The sequence below is a fragment of the Ptychodera flava genome, chromosome 1, assembly GCF_041260155.1.
Source record: "Ptychodera flava strain L36383 chromosome 1, AS_Pfla_20210202, whole genome shotgun sequence".
Classification (NCBI taxonomy): Eukaryota; Metazoa; Hemichordata; class Enteropneusta; family Ptychoderidae; genus Ptychodera; species Ptychodera flava.
Genome location: NC_091928.1, coordinates 6,170,728 through 6,194,233, shown reverse-complemented (window position 1 = coordinate 6,194,233; position 23,506 = coordinate 6,170,728). Strand labels below are relative to the sequence as shown.

The window sequence follows — 23,506 nt, the reverse complement described above, 5'->3', positions numbered from 1 at the left end:
CATATATCTGTTTGCTTGTTTACTATTTTTGTTTGCTTGTTTGTTTATCCGTCGTATGTTTTGTTTTGCTTGTGTACGTGTTTGTTTTTGTTTACTCGTTTTTTGTCTAGTTGATTGTTTTTGTTTATTCTATTTTTTCTTTTTTGACTGTTTTTCTATTCTTTATTTACTTGTTTACTGTAATTTAGTCAGTTTTCACTGTGCCTTAAGAACGGTAAATAGGGACTTTTCCCTTCCTTCCATATTATACGTTGAACGACTACCTAACAATTGTGTATTTGTATTTTCCCTACATTTAGCCAACAAATTATATCTAGCAAGATTTTTACAAGTTAGCGTCATATATGCTTAAGTGACAGTCAGTACACAATTTGTATAGAGTAAACTGGTCAAAACCGAGGTGTTTACCCGTTGGTAGGGTAACATATTGCTATCGAATCGAAAATCTACTGAATTTTCTGCCATGGGTTGATATCTCTGCTGGTGGACAGAATTGTCCCCGAGGCTGTCTTTTGTCCAGAAAAGCGATGTATTAAAGGGACATAAGCTGTAACTTGTGGCAAGTTTTTCAGTACTCTGCTTCTGCATATCAGCTACCATGTCTGCCCCTAATCCGTTTGTCATGCTGAAATTTCGAGTATTCTTTTTGTCAACACAGCTTGTATGTGTGTAGAGATCATTGTTTATTGTTTACAAATGAATTCTAGTCCGGACTTGAATACAATTTTCAACAATAAAAATAAAGATTATACTCATATAGGTAGCGTTGATATGGTAAATACTTGGCATTAAATTACAGTTTAGGGATTCAATGCAGAAAGTGTAGCGAAACCACAAAACAAAAGTTATGAAAATATAGCCATAGGTACAGCTTATGGAGCTTTAATGTTCTGATAAAGTTTGTTCGTGATGTTTTATAACAAGTATGCGAGTTCGAGTGCTTCATGAATTCTGCAGCGTGTGGAGGGGTCGCAATCAGAAAAATTGTAACAAGGGCGGGGATTTAGCCGGGCGATTTTGACTGTGATGCCTTCGCTAAGGTGCCTGGATGACGTACGTTGTGAGTTCGAATCAGATCGCAAATCTACTGAATATACAATGTAATAGAGTATTGAAATTGCTGAGTGAAATGCAATAATGAATTTAGTCAAGTGGCAGTTAGTCAAGTCTACAATGAGCATATATTTTATTTGCATAGCGCTGGTAAGGTCAACGAAGCCAAAGTGCAATTATAGCACTCTTATCTCCTTATCTCCACTGATCAAATTATGAAATAAATAATGTATTGGTATGATATGATACAGATTTAAATAAAATTCAAACAGAAATCATTTACTCGTAATAAGATTGTACATTACAAATTTAAAAGCTTGGTGGTAGTAAATCCAGATCTCTGTCGATTCAGTAAGCTGAAGGAGCTAATCAAAAACAAAAAATGAACTTTTATCAAATTTACAGTCAGCTATCACTGAAAAAACTTTCAAACATCGCACATCATAAGAACAGAACAACACAGTCATACACTTTGGAAGCTTCAATTTTGTTATTCGTTCAATTCTGCATCAATTATCAACATTTGACATTATCAACAATATCATGGAAGTTTAATTTGATGCCAGTTTTTGTCTGTTCACCTCTTTTCAGTTTCCATTCTTTATTCAAAATAGGCTCAAACAAGTTCGCGTTTGCTTTCAGTGTTATTTCAAGCAGCTTGTTGAAGGACTTGGTATACACATTTTATCAGATCAAAGCATACTTCCCCTTACAGTTATTTTTTTTGTAATTTGATCGTGGTACGATTAACATATTAATGGTCATAGGTTTGAAAAATGTACCATGGCCAACCCTGTCGAGAAATAATTCACTTGGTCATATTTAGTAAAGAAATTTGCCTTGAACGAAGCAGCGTCCTGGGCGAAATCCAGTCAGAGAAATCGATGAACTTTCTTTGTGATCTTCATGAAAGTGTAAACTAAAATGTTTTTAATCAATGAGTCACCAGTCGTTACCAGTTGCCACACAATGAAGTTTTTTCCAAGCGTGGCAGTTAGTCAAGTCTACCATGGGCATGTGTGTTATATGCATTACAAGTCCATTTTTCAGATGTTATCCACAAGTTAAGCTACCTGCACAAAAGTCCAGTCAAGACGGTTTTGCTATATGAAAGCTTTTGTTGTTTATTCATTTGATCTTAATTGTCTATCACATATTTTCCTTTTTGAGACAAAATGACAAAGGGAGTATATTTATAAAAGACAAACTATTGGCTTTTTCTCATCAACGTCCTAAAGGCGTCCTATCGATTGATATGAGATTTGTTTGAGTGTATCTTCAGCATGTTTATGTTGTGTCGTACGTTTAAGACTTCCTATCTTTACATTTCTGAATTTAACTTCCTATATTTACATTTCTGAATTTAACTCCAGTTCTCAAATTAATCCTAATTGCTACATAGAAACAGTGATTAAAACGTTTTTTGCATATACACTTGACAGCTAAGACAAACGAGTCTTTAAAATCGATACCAATACAAAGTTCAAATCTAAACATTGTGGAATGTAGAGAAACGTTTGAAAAAATCATTGCGTTGTTTGTCACATAAAATTTGATTTTATTAAAAAAAATTAACATGTGTTATTAACAATTAGAAAAATAATCATAGAAATTTATTACATTGTTATTGTTTAAAAAGGTCGGGAAAATGGAGTTGTTGTTTACCGTAAACGTATTATAACATACACATAACTAATGTGGATACCTACTTAACGTTGTACAATTTGCTATATCAACAAACAAACAAGCTGCATAAATAATTGGCAACTGAAAATTATGTTCTCCAATACACCTGGAAGTCATGGATAGCTACTGTTGGCAAAGTATGGTAATTTGGCACTCGAAGACTTAATACCATATTTTGTCGTAAAAACATAGCTGCTTGTACGAAGTTGTACTAATGTTTGCATTAAATATCCGGTCATCAAAAATGCTAGCACGTTAACGTCACACTTTGGGAGCCGATTCACCAAAAATAACAGAAATAACTCGAGATTCATATGGCAATATTATAAGTAATTACGACAGCGTATAATATAGACGCTGCCGTTCTCTTTGACCAGTCACGAGTACAGTACGTCTGATTAACATTAGTCGATGGCGTCACATGCACTGATGGGATTTAATCAAGAGCAACTTAATCGATTTATTTATAAACATACTTCTACTAAAACGTGATGACACTTTCTTCTTGAGCACAATGACTGATTGAAGTTTTGTGTTTTTCAGAAACAAAAATTCCATGTTACCACATTCTGAATATTAAGACTTGCGCTGTAGTTCACGGCATAATATTTAAACTTAATACTAGTATGCTATCTTCGGCGATTGTTTGCCTTCTGATTATTTGAGTAATATGAGTAAGGATACATATTCTAAGTACATCTATATCACTTCATTGACTTTTGGTTGGCTTCTGATCATTCACAACAGATTTTTTTGAAAACATCATGAGTTTTTTTAATTGCTTCACATTGCCTAAGTCCCTGCTTCAATTTCTGTGCTCTTGTGAAGGCCTTGTCGTAATCAAGTAGAACTCTGCTGATGGAAATTTCCCATGCGTCGATGTCATTTTCTATGGCCACGTCATTGAAGCCGACATCCACGATCATTTCCGCTGAAATGTCCGGGAACTGCTCAGTGAGGAACTTTGCCAGCCCTGAGTTGATAGTCACCAGGACTGGAACGCCAGCTGCGATTGCTTCCATGCCGACCATACCGAATGGTTCACTCCTGGAAGGCATCAGGCAAAGGTGACTTTGTTGTAGATCTTCACGAATCTGATCCTGAGTGCCATAAGGGTAGAGATTACATTGGAGGTGACCAATCTTTATGTGCTTCTTGATGAATTCTTCCGATGCTTTTGACTCATTTTCTGGTATCCCTCGAATCATCCAAACAGGAGGATCTTTGTACGGTCTCCTTGGCTTCATTAGCTGAATGTGTTTGCTTATGGCGGCTGCAGCAACATCGTAACCTTTCAAGTGTGACACCCCTATTACTCGGCCGAAGGTTAGAATCTGGACTTTGCAATCAGCAGACGGTTTTTTTACCTGAATCTGAAAGAACTTCTCATCGGGCATTGGCAGGAACAATTCATGTCTTATGTCACTCTCTGTTGCCCGATACTTGTTTTCAAAGTGGCTGTACATACGTGGCCCTACGGAGAAAACTATATCAGATCTATCAGCATCACTACGGAGTTTTTCTTCTTTTTCCTCAACTGTCATCGGTGTTCCAATATCCTTGTGTACTTCCGTATCTTCGGGTATAGTGTGATTGAATAATACGACTTTCGATCCCGGAAATCTGTCGCGTATGCTAAGAGCTGCTGTTGATGTGATTAGTGAATGACCAATGATAATTTTGAAATATGAGATACTTTCCAAGCGAGGAAAATGAACTTTATGGTATTTATTCAACCATTTTCTGTCTGGTTCATCTTTTGGGTCATCCGATGTGGGAAGTAGCAATTTAACCTTCTTTGCTTTTGCATCATCCTTGTCTCTGTCACTTGCTTGTAGGGCCGTTGCAAACACCTCGAGACCTGTCTCCACTATCAAGTCAACAACCTGTCTATGTACAGTCGATACCCCGCCTTTCTGTGTCGACCATTCGTCGTTAATGACAAGTAAAGAACCTCTCCTGTATCAAGGTGAAATGCGAGCGATGAGAAGGTTGTTATTTTTGATACAGTATTTTAAGTGTGAAAGTATTTTAAATTCATGAGAGGAAATGCCAAGAGGATTTCACCGGTTAAGAAGGGCTTGACACCGCGATTTCTGCATAGTGAAGATTCATTACGTATTCATGGTGACCCCTGGCCAGCTGTCAATATCTTTGGGGGCTTTTGTCTTTTGGCCTGCTTTGCATATGACGTCGTTGGACACGACCTGCCAATCACCCAGGCAGTCAATTAAACTATTAATTGACTGTTTACCGACCCAATTAACACTATCCAGCAGTATCAGTCATATTTTAATCGCGTGGCCCGGGTGGGCACAACGTAGGAACGCGTGTATTTCTATGTGTACGTTTCACTTGTGGTGTTGTTTGTACCATCGTGCGTTTGAAGTCCTCGTTTCACCTACAGTATTACCTTCAAGGTGACAGGCTTACTATTAAAGTTCAGTATCATGGCACCGAGTTCTGCCCACGCTTAAAACCACCTGTTTTGCCTACTAATTATGCCCGTCGCTGCCCGTCCTGAATGTAGCCTATCTATAGCTACAGTAATCAGTCAATATATAATACCCCGCGCCTTATAATTTTTATATAAACCACAGTCCCTCTATCCACGAGGGACTGCGTACAAACTGATAAAATCATAGTCCGAGCCGTAAAATTGTTGACTTTCGATCCGATATACAGGCTGATCGTTGAATCGCACCGGTGCATCCATGTTTACTTGCCCCATAAGCTTACTACTCTGCAAAGGGTGGGTAGATGGAATTTCTGGGCCAAAAATGAACACCGGGGGCGAAACTTTTTGTGAACCCATGTGAAAACATAAATCATTTATCAGTTTTGATATATACTCCTAAATTGTAAGTTTGATCAAAATCGAGACCACATTCAAGGGCTATGCAGACTGTCCATGTACGCACACACAGTGACAAGAAGGCGCAAACACCTACTCACCAAGCACATCGAATCGGCGAAAAGAAGCATAAAAAGCTAGGCTCATCGCCAAAACAAACGCGCCAAGCGCTAACAAAAACCCATACCAAGCGGCCCTTTTCAGGGCCACCAAATACTCCAAAAAGAGAACTACCAAAAAAAACCATAAAATGACATAGAACACACAAACACTTAAAAGAAATAACAAAAATCGTACACATAACAAACAACTGAAACACAACATTAAATACAAAATAAACAATCACCGTAACGTAACTGAAAAAATGGCCGTGGAAATAAATCAGCTATTATCAAAGAAAAGCCGACAAAAACATGAAATTCAACAACAACCTATCATCACTCAACTATGAAACTCCGAAAAATAGCACTAGGCAAAAGCCTTAAAATTCATTTGGACACCAACAAAACCAAACAGAATAAAACCACCTAAGGATTTCAACAAATAAAGTCGTAAAATGTGACTACGCTACATCGTGAGACACAAACAATCGCAACAACACCAATTCAAAGAAAAGTCAAATTGGGCTCCACGAACAACAAAAAACAAAAACTTGAAAGCTATCTGAAGCTGCTAAACTCGCACTTCTAGAGATACCCTTTCAAACAAGGAAACAAAACATGTCGCGTGCTAAAAGAATCGCGATAAACCAGCTTGCAAACAATAGACAAATTTCGGAAAAAAAACCTTCGACAAGGGTCGGGTTTTCGTCATTGTCAACACAAACGATTACGTACTCGAATGCGAAAGGCAATTACGCAACACTCAGTATTATACACAACAAGCCAGAACAAACAGTAAACAAAGTAAACGAACTATTAATCAAAATGTACGAGAACAAGCACATCAACCAGGATACTTGTAGTATCTTGATCCAATAAACATAAAATCAGTACCCCGCAGTGGTACTTATTGCCTAAAATTCACAAACCTCCGCAAAAATCTAAAAGACACACCAGTCAAAACAATTACCGAAGTAAAGAAACATACAACAAACAAACCGAACCACCAAACGGACTCACAACGTGACCAAAAATAATATACTTGCCTCGTTAATCGAAAAGCAAGACCACTAAAATGCATTAAAATAAATTTTCACAAACACAAACTAAGGAAAGAATCTACACTGCGACTGACGAGAAACCACACTCGGGTTTCGAAACGCAAGCGTCAAAGGGCGACTCTATCAACTTTTGTAACGACATAGGTCCGGCTGTGTCTCGCCATAAGCTTTCCCCACACAAACAAAACATTACCATTCACACTAAACCAAACTTCTCTACAAATATTCAAAGCGAAACTAACATTTTTATTAACACAAACAATCAGATAAGAATGTAGGAACACATTTTCGAAACGAATCAAACACAAACTCGACACAAAAACATTTAGGATAGTTAGGTGGGGAGCCTCTTTCACATTTTTTACATCTCGCTATACTGTCTATGATTTAAAAATAAAGTCATCTGCCACTTTTTCTGTATACGCGGTTTGGCAAAACTCATCTCTTTAATCGAAAGTCGGGTGATTTCATGGTTCTTTGGGTCGTTACATTCGCGATGTTTTATTCGAATTATTTATTTATTCTAGGGCAAATGCACGTAATTCATGCTGTTGGAAATACTGGCCGCTCATAAACAAGACAATAAACTCAATATCTGTGCATCTCTACTTTTATTGTCAAAGTACCACCGACACCCACAAAAAACCAAATGGTTCAGTCCAGGTATTTGCAACACTGCCATCCGACTGGTCAACAGGAAATCAACCATAGGTGTATTTTTGGCACGCGTATACGCCAGTCACCTAGGCGACGGTAATCCGCACCACTTATCACCATCGGGAAGGTACTCCTCCCCCTATACCACTGGTGATCCCATCCTCAAGGCACTGCGTCATTCGACCAAGCATTGTTATTGTAATTTCCTGCATAAAATTTACAGCGAGGTCAACCGGTCAAATCCTCTTGGCATTTCCTGGCATATCTACTCATTTTGAGTACCTTGTTCAAAAATGAATTCGTCGCAGAGAAAGAGATTCGTGTCGACAGCTTAAATAGCTTTATGACGAAGAAATGATGCGTTTTTACAAAACAAAAGGAAAATATGCGAATTATAAATTAAGTCTAGGCATCTAAAAGAAAAGGAACAGGGGTAACATTAAAATGATGAACAAAATTGGCTCTAAATTGAGAGTGAAATAATCGAAAAACAACACTAAAAATGCCTAATATTAAAATGGACATATCTCTTAAATCATCTTATTGAAAACGGCTGAGAAACAGAACTGACAGTCGTCTTTGTAATACACAAATAATTAGCACTTACTGCTGTCTTTGACTTGACGCATATTGTTCTCCAATTGTATCACCTGCCGAGGAGTGTATAAATAGGAAGCATTTGTCATTAAAATGTTCTTTTAAACAACGTAATCATTCTGTACAGAAAAGAAAATGCAATTTAAACATCGAAAATTGGATTCAAAAGTTATTGATCAAATGAAGCTTTCAGAGTATACAACATCTGAAGTGTTCGAACTAGAGTTTAGTGATTAAATTTTGTGAATATTTACAGGAATTTTGTGAAACTCTGTGACATGGAGATAGCATTTGTGTTTGCGATTAATGCCGTTCTTTTTCATGTACTCTTGCATGTACAGTGTATTCCAGCTTAGGTGCTGTTCGCCTTACGGCAGACTGAGTATCATGTCCGGGTAGACATATACAGACTGGACCGAATCCATATTTGTGGCGCTTAAAAAACAACTGATTCAAGCAGTTTATTGTTTACATACCTTGGGTTTCTATTGGAGGTGCTTTGCGGCTGATCTAAAATTGAAAACATTTTAAAAAATGTAAATGGCGCTTTATATGTTGAGAGTTCCTTTAAATTCGCTTTAGAATGGATTTGGTGTATTCCCATTGGTCTTCTATCGCTCGTTAATGTGTTAATTCTCCACTGCTACTGATTCACTGTACAATATGGCCCCAAATGGTGATGCATGTTTGATGAAAATAAAAATCGTCTTGTCTGCTGCAAATGGAGGTACACACTGCAGACTAGACCGAAATAGGTGAATCTAATGACCATTTTATTTTGCATTATCTATCCTCATTCTAAAATGGCAGGGGTTGATATACACTCAAAAAAGTCTTTGAGATCATGATTGGCAAAATTAAAATGCTTCTTATTCATAATATAAGATTTTTATTAAAGGGACATTGTTTGTATCTTTTGACTTTTTTTTTCATTTTTGCGATGACTAAAATCCCCGGTCAAATCAATAGGAAACCCAAATTGTGACCATGGACGGCTTCAAGGATATGTAAAACCACCTTCTTGCTCTTTACGACAAGGTTCAATGTTGGTAAGGGCGTCCGCGCGATTTGAACCAACCGCCATTATTGAACCCCAGCATATGACCAATATTACTACGCATACGTCAACCATCAAAGTACAGCTGGAACGTGAACGGCCAGTGACCTTCACACTAACTTCAGCACAATGGATATCGGAGGAGCACACGGCGCATAAACAAATGCACGTCTCACAAACTACTGTCAAATAGTGAAACTAAGTAGGGCATTTGCTTGTAAGTTTGATTCAAGTATCGATGACACGGACTGTGAAACAAATAAAACCATAGACGCAATTGGGTCAATGGTAAAACTAAAACGATGTCAGATTGCTGTGGTGATAGTGAAACAGGTACAGAGTAATGCATTTTCTGTGCATTTGATCGTTAGCAAATCTTCGTCAACTTTTAAGATTTTTAGAGCATTTTCTTGCCATTACGTTGGTTCGTTTCACAAACACGACATGATCACTTGTTGAACTTGGAAACATCGCACTCGGACTGAACAGTGCACGGTGTAGCATCTGACATCGTGACACCGCGCCGGGCGAGTACTGTCTATCATTGATACTGCTCGCGATTGGAGTCACCTCTCGACACACAAAGGTCTGTTTGAATGTTGTTAGGGACTGGTCAGTTTCTTCGGCCTGGGGGGGGGCGGTGGATTATTTTTTGCCGACGTCAAAAAGTGGCTGAAACCCCCCCCCCCCTATTCAAAATTTCAAAAACAGGGTGACATCCCCCCCGGCGCACGACATAGGTAAAACAAAAGGTGGACATAAAATATATATATATATATATATATATATATATATATATATATATATATATATATATATATATATATATATTTATCACATACATAGACCCAGTTATCCCTATAGTATGACGTGGGTGACTATAGGTATATGACTACGATGAATCCATATTCCACCTGTGGTGGATATGGGACCCGGACTACTTTTAAAACGTAAACAAAAATCAGCTGTTCAGAAATTATTTTCAAATTCCTGAAATGCAAAAGTGGGAGGGTAATGAAGCACAAGGAAATATGGAGTATTAAAATATATGTGTAGAATACAAAATGCCGTCGATACTAGAATGTTTATGAATTTGTGTTTCTTCGTCGTTGATTTGCGATTGAAACGTTTGATTTCTACACCACTGACATTTAATACGCTATGTTACCGGCATTTTGTGTTGTCTACCTCGTCAAAAGAGCCCCTGTCGATGTCCATCAAACAACATGATTAGCATAGCCGATAACCCAAGACACGTACCAATCATCCCTGCAGCAGTAAGAATGTTTACTGAAGCAACATTGACGGGTTTCAAGTTCAACATCACGATCAATGCTGCCGTGGTAGTCAACGAATCGAGCCCCCGGGTCGAGCCGAGGAAGCGAAGGGCGTTCATCATTTCTGACAGCAATGACGATACTCCGGACTCATCAGAAGAAACGCTATTTTACTTTTCAAGAGCGACGAGTTCACGAAGTTATCAGTGCACTTAGGCTAAAGGTGCAAGCTATTGCTTTGTCTATGCATGTTGTGCACCACGTTGTATTGTACCGTGTTGTTTAACTTCCGTCGTCTCGCGTCTGAGCTCAGAAAGACTCGTTGCTCGTAGTCTTACCGATTGAGTCAGTGCCGAACACTGTTCTTCATTATATTTAAACAAGCTCATTTTATTCGTAAAATATTAAAAATACAATGATAATTTCGTAACACATAATAATTGGTAATTTTAAAATTCCATACAAACTTTGCAAAGTATAATTCTTTGAATGATGTTCGAATATTGACAAAAATAACCCGTTCCCGGTAGCCGTATACCGCGGCTGAGAGTCGCGACGTCCCGCACCTGGAGCGCTTGCACGTCCAATAATTTTATGAATGAATTTTCATTCAAATTGATGTTATAGTAATTACCAAATAAATACCTTGTATTAAAAATCCATAGTCTTTCCTATTTCCGCTTGATTCGCACAGAAAAAGCCCTACTAGAGATGCTAATTATCCATAGGAGCAGCTTCGGTGTGCTCGAAGTCGACCTCGACATGTACAGCTGAGCGCAGTCAAGTCAGCTGTGACCCAGCGACGACCGCATAACACAAGCGTATGAATTCTTGTAAAATAGGCCTACTCCCTCTCCTTATTTCGCAGTAATTCTCATTCCTGAAAGGTTTATTCACGAAAAACTGGGTCTATGCATGTGATAAATATATAATCCCCCGTATTCCTCACTCGTGTGTCTGCGTCGCGGACGCGTGATTCCCCGTGTAGCGGCCGTATCCCCCTCGCCTACGGCTCGGAGGGATACGGCCGCTACACGGGGAATCACTCGTCCGCGACGCAGCCACACTCGTTCGGAATACGGGGGATTATATATAAATATACAACGGTACGGTGTTGTATATATATATATATATATATATATATATATATATATATATATATATATATATATATATATATATATATACGTATATATATTATATATATTATATTTTACATTTACAAAGTTTAAATAGTCTAAATAGTCATTCTATGTTTTAATGAAATTGTTGACATGTCAGTTGTAAGATAGGAATTTCAAAGTGTCAATCTTAAAGTTTGAATACAGTACATTTTGAATGAGCTGTATTTTGAATGAGCTCAGGCAAATATATTACACACTTTCTATGCTTAACCAGATGTCTGAACTGTTGTACAAAATGGATCTCAATCATTAATATCAAAGAGGAAAAAGCAGTGAATCAAAAACTTTGATGGGTGTTAAGACTTGCCAACCATCCAATTAAATATCCTAAGGAGCCATAGAGAGCTTTTTTAGCCAAATCTGATGTGTACAGTGTCTGAGCGGACCTTCTCTTGTAACATTGAAACCATAAAAAGCACAGCTAATAATGACAAAAACTGCCTTTTTAACTGTTATTTTGTTCATAAAAAAAGCATCTGTCTACAGAAAACCTGTGACACAAAGGAAAATAATTGCATCAATGAGAAGGAAAGATATCTTTTCATTTTTCTATCTCTAAAATAAGTCACTGTATCAAATATATATTGTGAAATATTTGTGCATGTTGCTTTCTCATACTGAATTCTCATAGAGAGAACAGAAAAGTATCAGGAATTTGTCATCCTTTTCATATGAAATGCAGATTTCATAATGGTACACTTTCACTTAGCAATATAGCAAACATCAAGATATCTCTGATTTATTAAAGTATGGCGCCCGAAGGGCGCGCCGAAAAATATGAAACATCCTGAAATCTCTGATATATATGCCTTGTATATTAAAGTCATGCACCTGAAGGGCATGCTGAAAAATGTCTGATATATTAAAGTAATGAGCTTGAAGAGCACGCTGAAAAATATTGAACATACAGATATCTCTGATGTATGTATGCTTGATATGTTAAAGTTGGGCGTGCTGAAAAATATGACTGATTATTAAAGTTACGCGCCCGAAGGGCGCGCCGAAAAATACAACTGAATGATGAAATTTGTGGCTGACACCAGCATTTCAGGTAATGATGAGCCTGTTTCAAAATTCAAAAACACACTGACCCCCCCCCCCTATTGGGCATTTCAAACACATGGTGAACCCCCCCCCCTATCACCAAAGTAAAAAACACTGTGACCCCCCCACCCATGAATCCACCGGCCCCCCAGGCTGAAGAAACTGACCAGTCCCTCATTCTCTGTGCATCGTGTAATTATTTGTATCATTTGAATCGCATTTTGAACCAAAAGTAAGAACATCGCAATGACAGTTGCCTAGACCCTGTATGTCCCTGACGGCCTCCGTGCCTCCGACCCACTCCCAAAAGTGGGCTTTACGTAAGTTTAGAAGCGCAGCTGAGCACATCGTGTACCTATCCCTGCGTACAGGTCTGTGTGTTCCCCGGGTGTGTTCCTGGCGTTATACAGCCTCCACGCCGTATAACGCCGGGAACACACAGACCTGTACGCTTGCCTAATCGTGTACCCAGGCGAATTGGGTGTGCTCGAAAACGAAATTCCATGCAAGGTTGGGATTAAAAATGGTTTGTTTTTGGTGGAGAAACTGCACGCCGCAACCGAGGTGCTGCGAGCGATTTGGCACAGCCCTGTCACGCGAGCTAGCTTTCACCAAACAATGTACATGCAGTGATTTACGTGTCATTCGCCAAAGTAGATTGCTTCAATTTTGCGATCACCTCGACAATAACGTGACTTCCACTGAAGTTTATCCCTTTATTTTACTCTGTTTTACATTTCTATGCCTACAGGCTTTGGGCAAGTCTACAGGTGCATATTGAGGTACAATCAAGACGAAACAAAACCGCCATTACATCATAGGCCTTGTCGTCGGCTTCTTACAGCTTGTAGGCATTTGAAATGCCCATTATAAAATGTTGAACTTCTGTCTCGCAGCACAGAATAGTGTATCTAAGAGCAGGATTGGCCATCAAGATCTCCATGAAAAACTGACCGTCAAAATGTAACTGAAAAAGGGGCATCGGTAATAGCATAGAGAAAGATAGATAGAGTGGCAACGGGTATTGTTTAAGGCGTGAAGCGGTTACGTAACCCATCCATGTTCGCCTCGCCTCAGGTTGCTCTCGCCTATCTTTTCCGAAGAGTGCCGACCATGAATCCTTCGGTAATTTTCGGATTTTCGCCAATTGTTAAGCGAAAGTATGTTCGGCAAAGTTTGTGTTGTTGTTGTCGTGTGGTGCTGAGCAGAATTGACGTGCTGGCGAAACGGGAGTGTTATGAGCTTCAGGAAAATGAGTTTTTACCGTTTTAAAATTCCTCTCATATTTTTATGAATATATAATGAGTGTATTTGAACCAAATTTGAAAGTCTTTTATCGATACTGTCTGGTTTTACTCAATGGTTTACGGTCAGTCATACCGTCTTTTACACGTGCGTCAAGGAAGACATGTTTATGAAACTGCTGGCGTGTTATGTTTTGATTGGCGTGAAGCAGTGTTTCTGGCCTGAGAGCTCACAAAGTAACTATGGTTGCTACGCGACTGGCAGTACGATGCCATCTCGTCGTATTTTTCGCATAATCTCGTGTAATTATCAACCACAAACAAAGCCTCCAAAAAGTTTAACACCTTTGAAGCTCATTTTAATATGAAAAGCCAATAGTCTACCGAGACGACCATGGAACAAAAGGCATGCAAGTGTTGCCACTCTGTCCATATGTTTCTCTGTGGTATTAGGGAATCCCGAAACTGCAATGTATACGCTTTCGACTTTCACTTCGTGTGGTTTATTTTTTTTACACGCGGATGCTTACAGCGGCCTAGATAGCAGTTAGCAGTGTGGTCTGATCGCAGGTCAACCTTGCCAACTCTGAGGTTAAAAGTAGCCCACCATAAACCTCAGACCCAGGTTTTTCTATACAGTGTACGCAAACGGGATGGAAGTTGTCTATGGTCGACCGTTTTTTAGACATCTTTCAGTAAGTCGAACAACATTATCAACTGCTCGTTTGCAACAATATAAGGTCAAAAGATACAAATAATGTCCCTTTAATGTACCAACAAAATAGTCGTTTTTTGCAAAATAGAACTTAAAGTACATAACGTCAAAATTTCAGAAAACTGTGACTAAGCCAGAATGGAGTTAAATGCTTCCGAAATCTTGAAATCGGGACATAAGTAAAGCCAAAAAGTCGAGTGATTTGCATAAATTTACACTTCTTCCTCGCACAAGCATAAAAGTGAACCAAACCAATATTTTAATCTGGGGTTAACAAATTACCGAAAATTGAAAGGACCTTAACTAAAAAGTGATTTAACAAAATCCTTCGAGTAAACTATTGCTACGATAATGAACTTTAGATTCTATACTGTTTGAAGATATAGTAATAGGGGGTTTCCTTTTCATCTTTGATTATAAATATTCCATTGAAAGTGAGTTGGTTAAGTGCAGTTCATCTAACACTTAATATTATTTGAATGTTTAGGCAGTTAAGTAAATGTCACACACACTTACCTCGTCACTTGAAACAGGTGATGACATTGTGTGCTCTGTAACTCTGGTTTCTTCTGCAGAAAATTAGAAATTGATCTTTAAGTTAAAGACACAAACTAATTTTGATTATCACTGGAAAAATTTGATAAATTACCATTGGTATCCTTTATATGTAGATTATTTTGTCTCAATAAACCTCCATCGCAATTTGTATCTTTATATTTTTCACACCTTCGCTTCAAGTATATACATTCCTTGTGCAGAAACTTGACAATGAGAACAACGACTGCACAAAATTTCAGTGAAATTTATGTTAATTTTATCAAACTTTGGCAGGTGACATTACGAACTATAACATCACCATATTTAAACTTTTATAAATATCGCACATTTCATATTTCTTCCTTGAAACCTAGGCTACAAAAACACAATTATGTCAGTGACTATGAATGAATACGAAATATATATGAATACGAAAATGATTACAAATACGACCATAACTTAAGGATCGTGGTGGGGGCGCGTGGTCAACTACTCCGAGACTCTCTAGCTAGATAAAATAATCCACGCCACGATACAGTCTCTGTGTGGAGATTGACTATTCTAACCAACAAGTAGTTTGACTGTCATATATTGTGCTTCTTCTAATAATATAAACGAACAAGAAATATCAAATTAAGTGATGAAGCGCCGTGTGTTTGATGTAACCAAGAGGGTAATGCTCTGCACTTTATAAGCCCCGGGGTTTCTCAGGAGATTACAAACATATAAAATGTGTTCTGTATTCATTGTTATGCCATCACTAATAATAAAGTTACAATGAACCTACTCTATACTTGGTGTAAATTCGTATGAACTAAGCCAGGTGTAACATTTTGCAGATCTCACTTTTCCTGAAATTACTGAAGCTCTTCTCCTTTATTTCGTTTGTTTCCTTCAATTACTTCGATTACTGATTTTACAAGGAATATATATAATTTAAAATCTGTTAAAATCGTATTCATTTCTGAAAGAGAAGTGCACTCATGTATAATAATTCTATATCGTGAATGCAAGCGATATAATCTACATGAAATCCAACATCAGGTAGACTCGCGGTACCCTGAAATAAAATGAAATCTATGCTACTAAAATATGACTTTAAGCGAATACTTTTTTCCCTAAAATATCATAGCCTAGTGATTTGATGCATTTGGGTCTGTGTATGTATTCAGTATGGAATAACAGAATGGCGAATGTGGCGACACCATACAGAGTTTACTCTGAATGAGTGAAACCTCCATTCTCTAACTGAAGCTATCCAGCATAAATTAATGTACTTCTATGAAGATATATATCTAAATCAACTCATGCTTCTGTTTGGAACGAGTTTGTCAGTGTTTTGGTCATTTGTTGTCCAAATAAGGTTGTTGATGAGTCAATGATGACTCTGTTATAGTGCAATTGATGCCTAGTATGCTTTGTTGCAACTCATGAAAAGTTGTTATTCAGTCTTGTAAACATTGCCGAACTTGATTTTAGCCATTTGCATTTTCTAACATACTGCCAATTTGAATGCTATGCTGTTGTCATTGTCATTGTCAAAGAATAATGAGAACTTTCTCCGTGTTGTTTTGAGAAGTTGCCAAACTTAAGTTGCACAGGATTATCGATTCATTTCCTATAGGCCACCATAGAAGTTTTTAACTAAATTATCCCATTTTAAAATATTCAGCGGCACGAATCCTGTTGACAGGTGGTAGGAAAATGTCAGCTTGGCTACTGGTGATATTTTTCTGTATGGGCAAGCGCTTGGGACTTATCAGTTACTGGTGACACTAGCGCCCTCAGCGGTGGTTGTGCAGTAATTATTTCCTTTTGCTATTATTCAAACTCCCAATATTACCACAAAATGCTTCAGCCATCTTTCACTTTGATTCAAACAGGCAATTATCGTTGCAAAAATCCTTTAGATTAAAACTCAAACCAAACAAGCATTAATAAAGGTATCAAACTTCAAAGGTCCGCACTACTTTTCACCCTAACTACGGTCATAGGTAACGAGCCCGAAATTGAAATACTGGTCTGGTGTCGTGAACTTGACGCAAATTAGCAGAGTTGAGAAGCTTTTGTGTTTTACAGAACAGATTTTCGCTTACTGTTCACTTTATCGTTTGATAAGATAAATGCAAGTACTGTATTCTGTAATGCCAGTTCCTGAAGTCAGTTTGGTGTTTGTCACAAAGAGGGCTGCCGTCACGTTGTATCTGAATAGAAAAGCCGTACATCGAGTACCAGCTGTTGGAAGTCTACGAGATCTGCTGTGTTTGTTCACTACTGCAAAGTATCGTTTGAATTATCTGCTTGGAACTCTGTTAACGGTATTACGTAGTCTTAATTTTTTGGACTCACACGAAATGACTCAATTTTATTCATTATTGCGTTATTTTCTTTATGACAGTCTGCACTGGACGGAACAGTATTGTATATCTATACAAATGGCTACTAAACTAAGACATTTGTCAAGTACTACATTTCTCGGTGATAATGAGTTTGATTTATCATGGAATTTTGCCATCGGCTTCAGAGTGTTATTTTATATGTTGAGTATACAGCAAAACCTAGCGCGAAAAAAAAGCAGGGCTATGACCATGCACAAGTCACACAGCTCACAGTTCTAGTATAAATTTAATTATGAAATGTCATGAAAGTTATTTGCAGTACGTATGGCTGAGACTTAGAAAGTCTGCAACTCTCGGTCGGTCCGTCAGTCGGTCCGTCGGTACGGAAACTGCACGCCACCCACCAGTTTCGCCATGTTCTTGAGTGATAATTCTATCATTTGAGGATGAAGGGCTGTCGTCTGCTTTCATTATCTTAGGCACTTTGCTTGCCGGTTGACCTGCAGGAATAGAGGCGCATGTTACTGTTGAAAAGGGGTTAAGTGTTCTCTTACGAATCTCATCTTTACATAGGACATTTTGATTGAGACTGAAAAAACACCAAAAGAAAAGGAGTCACAAAAAGTGAAATTTCTACGAAATTGATCATTGCATCATCATGGTGATGCTATCGGAGAACATTTCAACGAGATCTGACAGGTCTCCAAGTCATGAAATTTCATGCCTGCGACACAGAGTTCCATAATACAACTTGCAAAAAATGTACAACCGAGCATAGTAAGAGCCTTTTAGTACACGTGTGGTGGCTATCCCGTGTGCTCGAATGCTTGGCGTGATATCTCTCTCTCTCTCTCTCTCTCGCTCTCTCTCTCTCTCTCTCTCTCTCTCTCTCTCTCTCTCTCTCTCTCTCTCTCTCTCTCTCTCTCTCTTCTCTCTCTCTCTCTCTCTCTCTCTCTCTCTCTCTTTATAATTTAGAATCTTTAGGAAGTAGAGGTACATTTTCCCCGTAAAAAAACTTGTATCATATAATATCTTTTTTTGGCTGAATAACTTTTCGTATCCCTTCCTGCTGAACTAATTGCCCACTAGTAGCTTTTTCAGTCTTAAAGTTACAGTAATAGTCAAAAACGTAGTCTAACCCTTAAATGAGTACAATATTCGGAAAGCCGTCAGAATGTAGAATGAAATCAATTCAATAGTCATAAATAAAACTTCCCACCTTCCTCTTCAGTTCGCCGGGACGATGTTGGTCTTCCCTGTGTCTTTCGTGGCGGAGAGTTTGACGAAAGCGAATATTCTTCTGGCCGCCCGGTCAGAAACGATTTGATCTCTTCAACTAATGACAATAGTTGCAGGTTGTTGAACACTTTGATCAGCAAATCTAAATCGTTTGTTGCAATGAGACCACGCCGTTCTAAATAGTGGAATACAGCATTTGCTGACTTTAGACGATCTATATCAGCGACGTTGATATGTTTAGGAACGAGTTCCTCTTTTAATTTGTCAACATCTTTTGGATATAAAAGACTGTCCAGCTTTCTGTAGAGGATGTTCAGTGGTCGGATATTGGTGTCCATGGCAACGAGCGACAGCGCAACTTCAAACAGGATAAGGTACACAAATGCAATGCTTGATCTGGAAGAAGGGCATTATAAAATAGAGTTGAATGTTGGCGTCAATCGATCAGTCTCATCAGGGCGTCTTGCATGGTACATGGCCGACTGCAGTGGCTATTTGTGCTTAAAATGAATAAGTATTAGTAATCTGTACATATAATTTAAACGGTCTCTTGAAGAATTTTATCATTTCATATTAGAGTGAGCATTCCTACAAAATATCTACAAATGCTGGAGGGCTATCAACAGTGGTAACAGAAGCACATCTATAGGTGATATCATTGAATAAAGCATTCAAGTTTCGTTTTGATAATACATTTATGAACTGGGCAGTCTTGATGAAAATGTGAGTTTTAAAAATCTAGATTTCATATATTCGCAGCTTGTCGACACCTTTGCATGACACATTATGATGCCATCGCCATTCTAAAGAAAGTTCCCCATGGTATTTGACACTATTATGACGAAAAGTGACAATCGGGCACTTAAAATAACGTATAATGTACAAGGATATCTGCATCGACATGCGCAGGCTTAGCACTTACATGTGACTTGCTCACCGTAATGGAAACCAGTGAACTTAATCGACAACATAGTCTACATTATGTAAAACAGTTTGGCATGATAATACTATGCAGACGGTAGAATATATGACAAAATAAACTGACCTCAATGTTAAGATGAGAAGAAACCTTCGCAGAAATGTTGAAATAGAAACTGACACCAAAATGTTTCCGTTTTTAACACCTGAACAAGATGGCGTCCGTACAATGGCGAAACATGTCACATTACCAGGAAATATGAATCACGTGACTAGGGTTATTGTTGTTCATCATTCCGTCACGCTGTTACGACAAGGACTAAACATTGGCAGAGGGAGCGGCAGAGGAATCACTGTTCCACCATACACAACAGTAGGTCATCTCGGAACCATATTTGACACACGAATGTCTATTGAAAATCAAGTAAATCAAGCCATACCATATAAGACCTATTAACAATATAGTAAAGTATATATCCAAGGACAGAGCGAAAATACTAATTCATGCCTTGGTAACATCATGACTAGACTATTACAACGCTCTTCTATACGGTATGCCTGGCACATATATCAAAACTCTGATGAGGTCCGTTTCTGTTCAATCTGCACGGGCTCCCAATACAGCTACGTATTAAATTCAAACTGTTTTTGATCACCTTCAACTTAAGGTACTGCATGGTTCAGCTCCACTGTTAGCTTATTAAGCTGTCATAAGTTGGCTTACAAAGAAGTGTAAATTTATGCAGATTTATGCAAATTACCCGATTTTCTGGCTTTTTTTTCTCCCAATTATTCCATTTATTCATAGCTTGTCGACACCTTTGCATGACACAATATGACGTCAACGCCATCCTTAACTTCAACTTGAAGATTTCCAAGAATTTAACTCCATTCTTGCTGGTTAATTCTCTGAAATTTTCCCATTACATGTATAAATACTATTTAACAAAATCCACTTGTTTGTTTGACATTGCACTTCTTACATCTTTGATTAGAAAGATTCTTTTGAAAACATTGTGTTGGTACTGCACTAATATGTAGCTCTACCCATAATGTAGTGTTAAGACATGCCTTTTCAGGCAAGCTTACTTTTGGATCAGTGTCAGTTTTTTGTTTTGTTTATTTCTGAATTTTTAATCTTTTTTTATTGCATCTCTTTTACTGTTGTTTTCTTTATTTCTTTATAAGGCGCCTTAGAGCAATTTGTATGGATCAGGGCGATGTGTAAATTTTACTTTTACTTACTAATTTTTACTTTCTTCCATGCTTACTTGTACTTACGGTGGCGCGGGGCATGGCTTTGAAGTGCCAGAGCAACATAGGAATTGCCCCTTCACTTAATATGAAGGTTATTCTATATTTTCGCTAGCTCTTCTTAAAACAAGGTGAATTTCACTTGTCATGCTTTCAATAAATAAACGCTGTCGGTCAAATGCTTTCTTTTAATGCAATCCTGCAACGATAACGAAATGGTCCCATTGTTGTACACAGGCTTACATACTTTGTATCTATAAATGTTGCAGATTAGCACGTCTGAATCGACACAGATGGCTGTACCTTTATTTAGTTGAGCAATAGAGCTTCATTTCGGTATAGACATCGAGTCGCAAGTAACACCGTAAGAACGGCATCAAGAAGCAGCTGTTTCTGCGAAAAATATTTCTCGGCAGGCCGGTTAGTATTTTTTTCTTTCGGAGGGCAGATTAGGTTTATTTCTCTAGTTCAGTGGGCGGGTAGTAACTAGGACTATGCTATAATGGGCACGTTTAGAAGTTCTTCGCCACTTTGGCAATTTGTTGTGACTGGCATTGCCGTGTGTAAGGCCGAAAGGGTGACAGAGAAGCGATGAGATTTCTTAACGGGAAGATGGACAAAAGGCGGAGCAGATTTTTTATCCGTACCGGGACGATGGTTGCGAACAACTAAAATTTTACCCTGTAATTTATTTGTCAAACATACATATATATATATATATATATATATATATATATATATATATATATATATATATATATATATATATATATATATATATATATATATATATATATATATATATATATATATATATATATATATATATACGGATAGTTTTCAATCGGATTCGAACCCACAACATACGGCATCAGTCGCCTAGCTGAGAGGCCTGAGACAGAACCAGTCGGCTAAATCTCCACTCCCAAAAGAGTGGTTCAATAGCGGCTAAGTTGTTACATTTTTCTGACTGAGACCTTTCAACACGTTGTAGAGTTCGTGAAGCACTCACGCACGCATGCTCACTATCATACATCGCACATACACACTTTATTGAAGCGAAGAAACGAATTTCATCGCTTTAACTGGGCGAACGATAACCTCGGGGACAATTCTGTCCACCAGCAGTGTTACCGACCCATGATAGAAAATACGGATAGTTTTCAATCGGATTCGAACCCACAACATACGGCATCAGTCGCCTAGCTGAGAGGCCTGAGACAGAACCAGTCGGCTAAATCTCCACTCCCAAAAAAGAGTGGTTCAATAGCCGGCTAAGTTGTTACATTTTTCTGACTGAGACCTTTCAACATGTTGTAGAGTTCGTGAAGCACTCACGCACGCATGCTCACTATCATACATCGCACATACACACTTTATCGAAGCGAAGAAACGAATTTCATCGCTTTAACTGGGCGAACGATAACCTCGGGGACAATTCTGTCCACCAGCAGTGTTACCGACCCAGGATAGAAAATACGGATAGTTTTCAATCGGATTCGAACCCACAACATACGGCATCAGTCGCCTAGCTGAGAGGCCTGAGACAGAACCAGTCGGCTAAATCTCCACTCCCAAAAAAGAGTGGTTCAATAGCCGGCTAAGTTGTTACATTTTTCTGACTGAGACCTTTCAACACGTTGTAGAGTTCGTGAAGCACTCACGCACGCATGCTCACTATCATACATCGCACATACACACTTTATCGAAGCGAAGACAAGAAACGAATTTCATCGCTTTAACTGGGCGAACGATAACCTCGGGGACAATTCTGTCCACCAGCAGTGTTACCAACCCAGGATAGAAAATACGGATAGTTTTCAATCGGATTCGAACCCACAACATACGGCATCAGTCGCCTAGCTGAGAGGCCTGAGACAGAACCAGTCGGCTAAATCTCCACTCCCAAAAAAGAGTGGTTCAATAGCCGGCTAAGTTGTTACATTTTTCTGACTGAGACCTTTCAACACGTTGTAGAGTTCGTGAAGCACTCACGCACGCATGCTCACTATCATACATCGCACATACACACTTTATAGAAGCGAAGAAACGAATTTCATCGCTTTAACTGGGCGAACGATAACCTTGGGGACAATTCTGTCCACCAGCAGTGTTACCGACCCAGGATAGAAAATACGGATAGTTTTCAATCGGATTCGAACCCACAACATACGGCATCAGTCGCCTAGCTGAGAGGCCTGAGACAGAACCAGTCGGCTAAATCTCCACTCCCAAAAAAGAGTGGTTCAATAGCCGGCTAAGTTGTTACATTTTTCTGACTGAGACCGTTCAACACGTTGTAGAGTTCGTGAAGCACTCACGCACGCATGCTCACTATCATACATCGCACATACACACTTTATCGAAGCGAAGAAACGAATTTCATCGCTTTAACTGGGCGAACGATAACCTCGGGGACAATTCTGTCCACCAGCAGTGTTACCGACCCAGGATAGAAAATACGGATAGTTTTCAATCGGATTCGAACCCACAACATACGGCATCAGAGTGGTTCAATAGCCGGCTAAGTTGTTACATTTTTCTGACTGAGACCTTTCAACACGTTGTAGAGTTCGTGAAGCACTCACGCACGCATGCTCACTATCATACATCGCACATACACACTTTATCGAAGCGAAGAAACGAATTTCATCACTTTAACTGGGCGAACGATAACCTCGGGGACAAT

At 38.6% G+C, this 23,506-nt stretch overlaps 1 protein-coding gene across 2 annotated transcripts; it reads right to left on the bottom strand.

Annotated features, from left to right (window-relative positions):
* Nucleotides 1–1,169: 1,169 nt before the first annotated feature.
* On the bottom strand, nucleotides 1,170–20,040 carry LOC139125927 (uncharacterized). 2 transcript variants are annotated; one of them, XM_070692097.1, is made up of 6 exons: nucleotides 19,691–20,040; nucleotides 18,626–19,041; nucleotides 15,047–15,099; nucleotides 8,486–8,519; nucleotides 8,003–8,062; nucleotides 1,170–4,698 (listed from the first exon to the last, which is right to left on the bottom strand). In XM_070692097.1, exons 2-5 carry the CDS (start codon nucleotides 18,981–18,983, stop codon nucleotides 8,016–8,018), a joined length of 492 nt encoding a protein of 163 aa, XP_070548198.1. In that variant the 5' UTR covers nucleotides 18,984–19,041; nucleotides 19,691–20,040; the 3' UTR covers nucleotides 1,170–4,698; nucleotides 8,003–8,015. The 2 variants fall into 2 exon arrangements, with proteins under 2 accessions (XP_070548198.1, XP_070548136.1); XM_070692035.1 differs by lacking the exon at nucleotides 1,170–4,698 and adding an exon at nucleotides 17,811–17,906 and having other exon boundaries at nucleotides 7,985–8,062.
* Nucleotides 20,041–23,506: the final 3,466 nt, after the last annotated feature.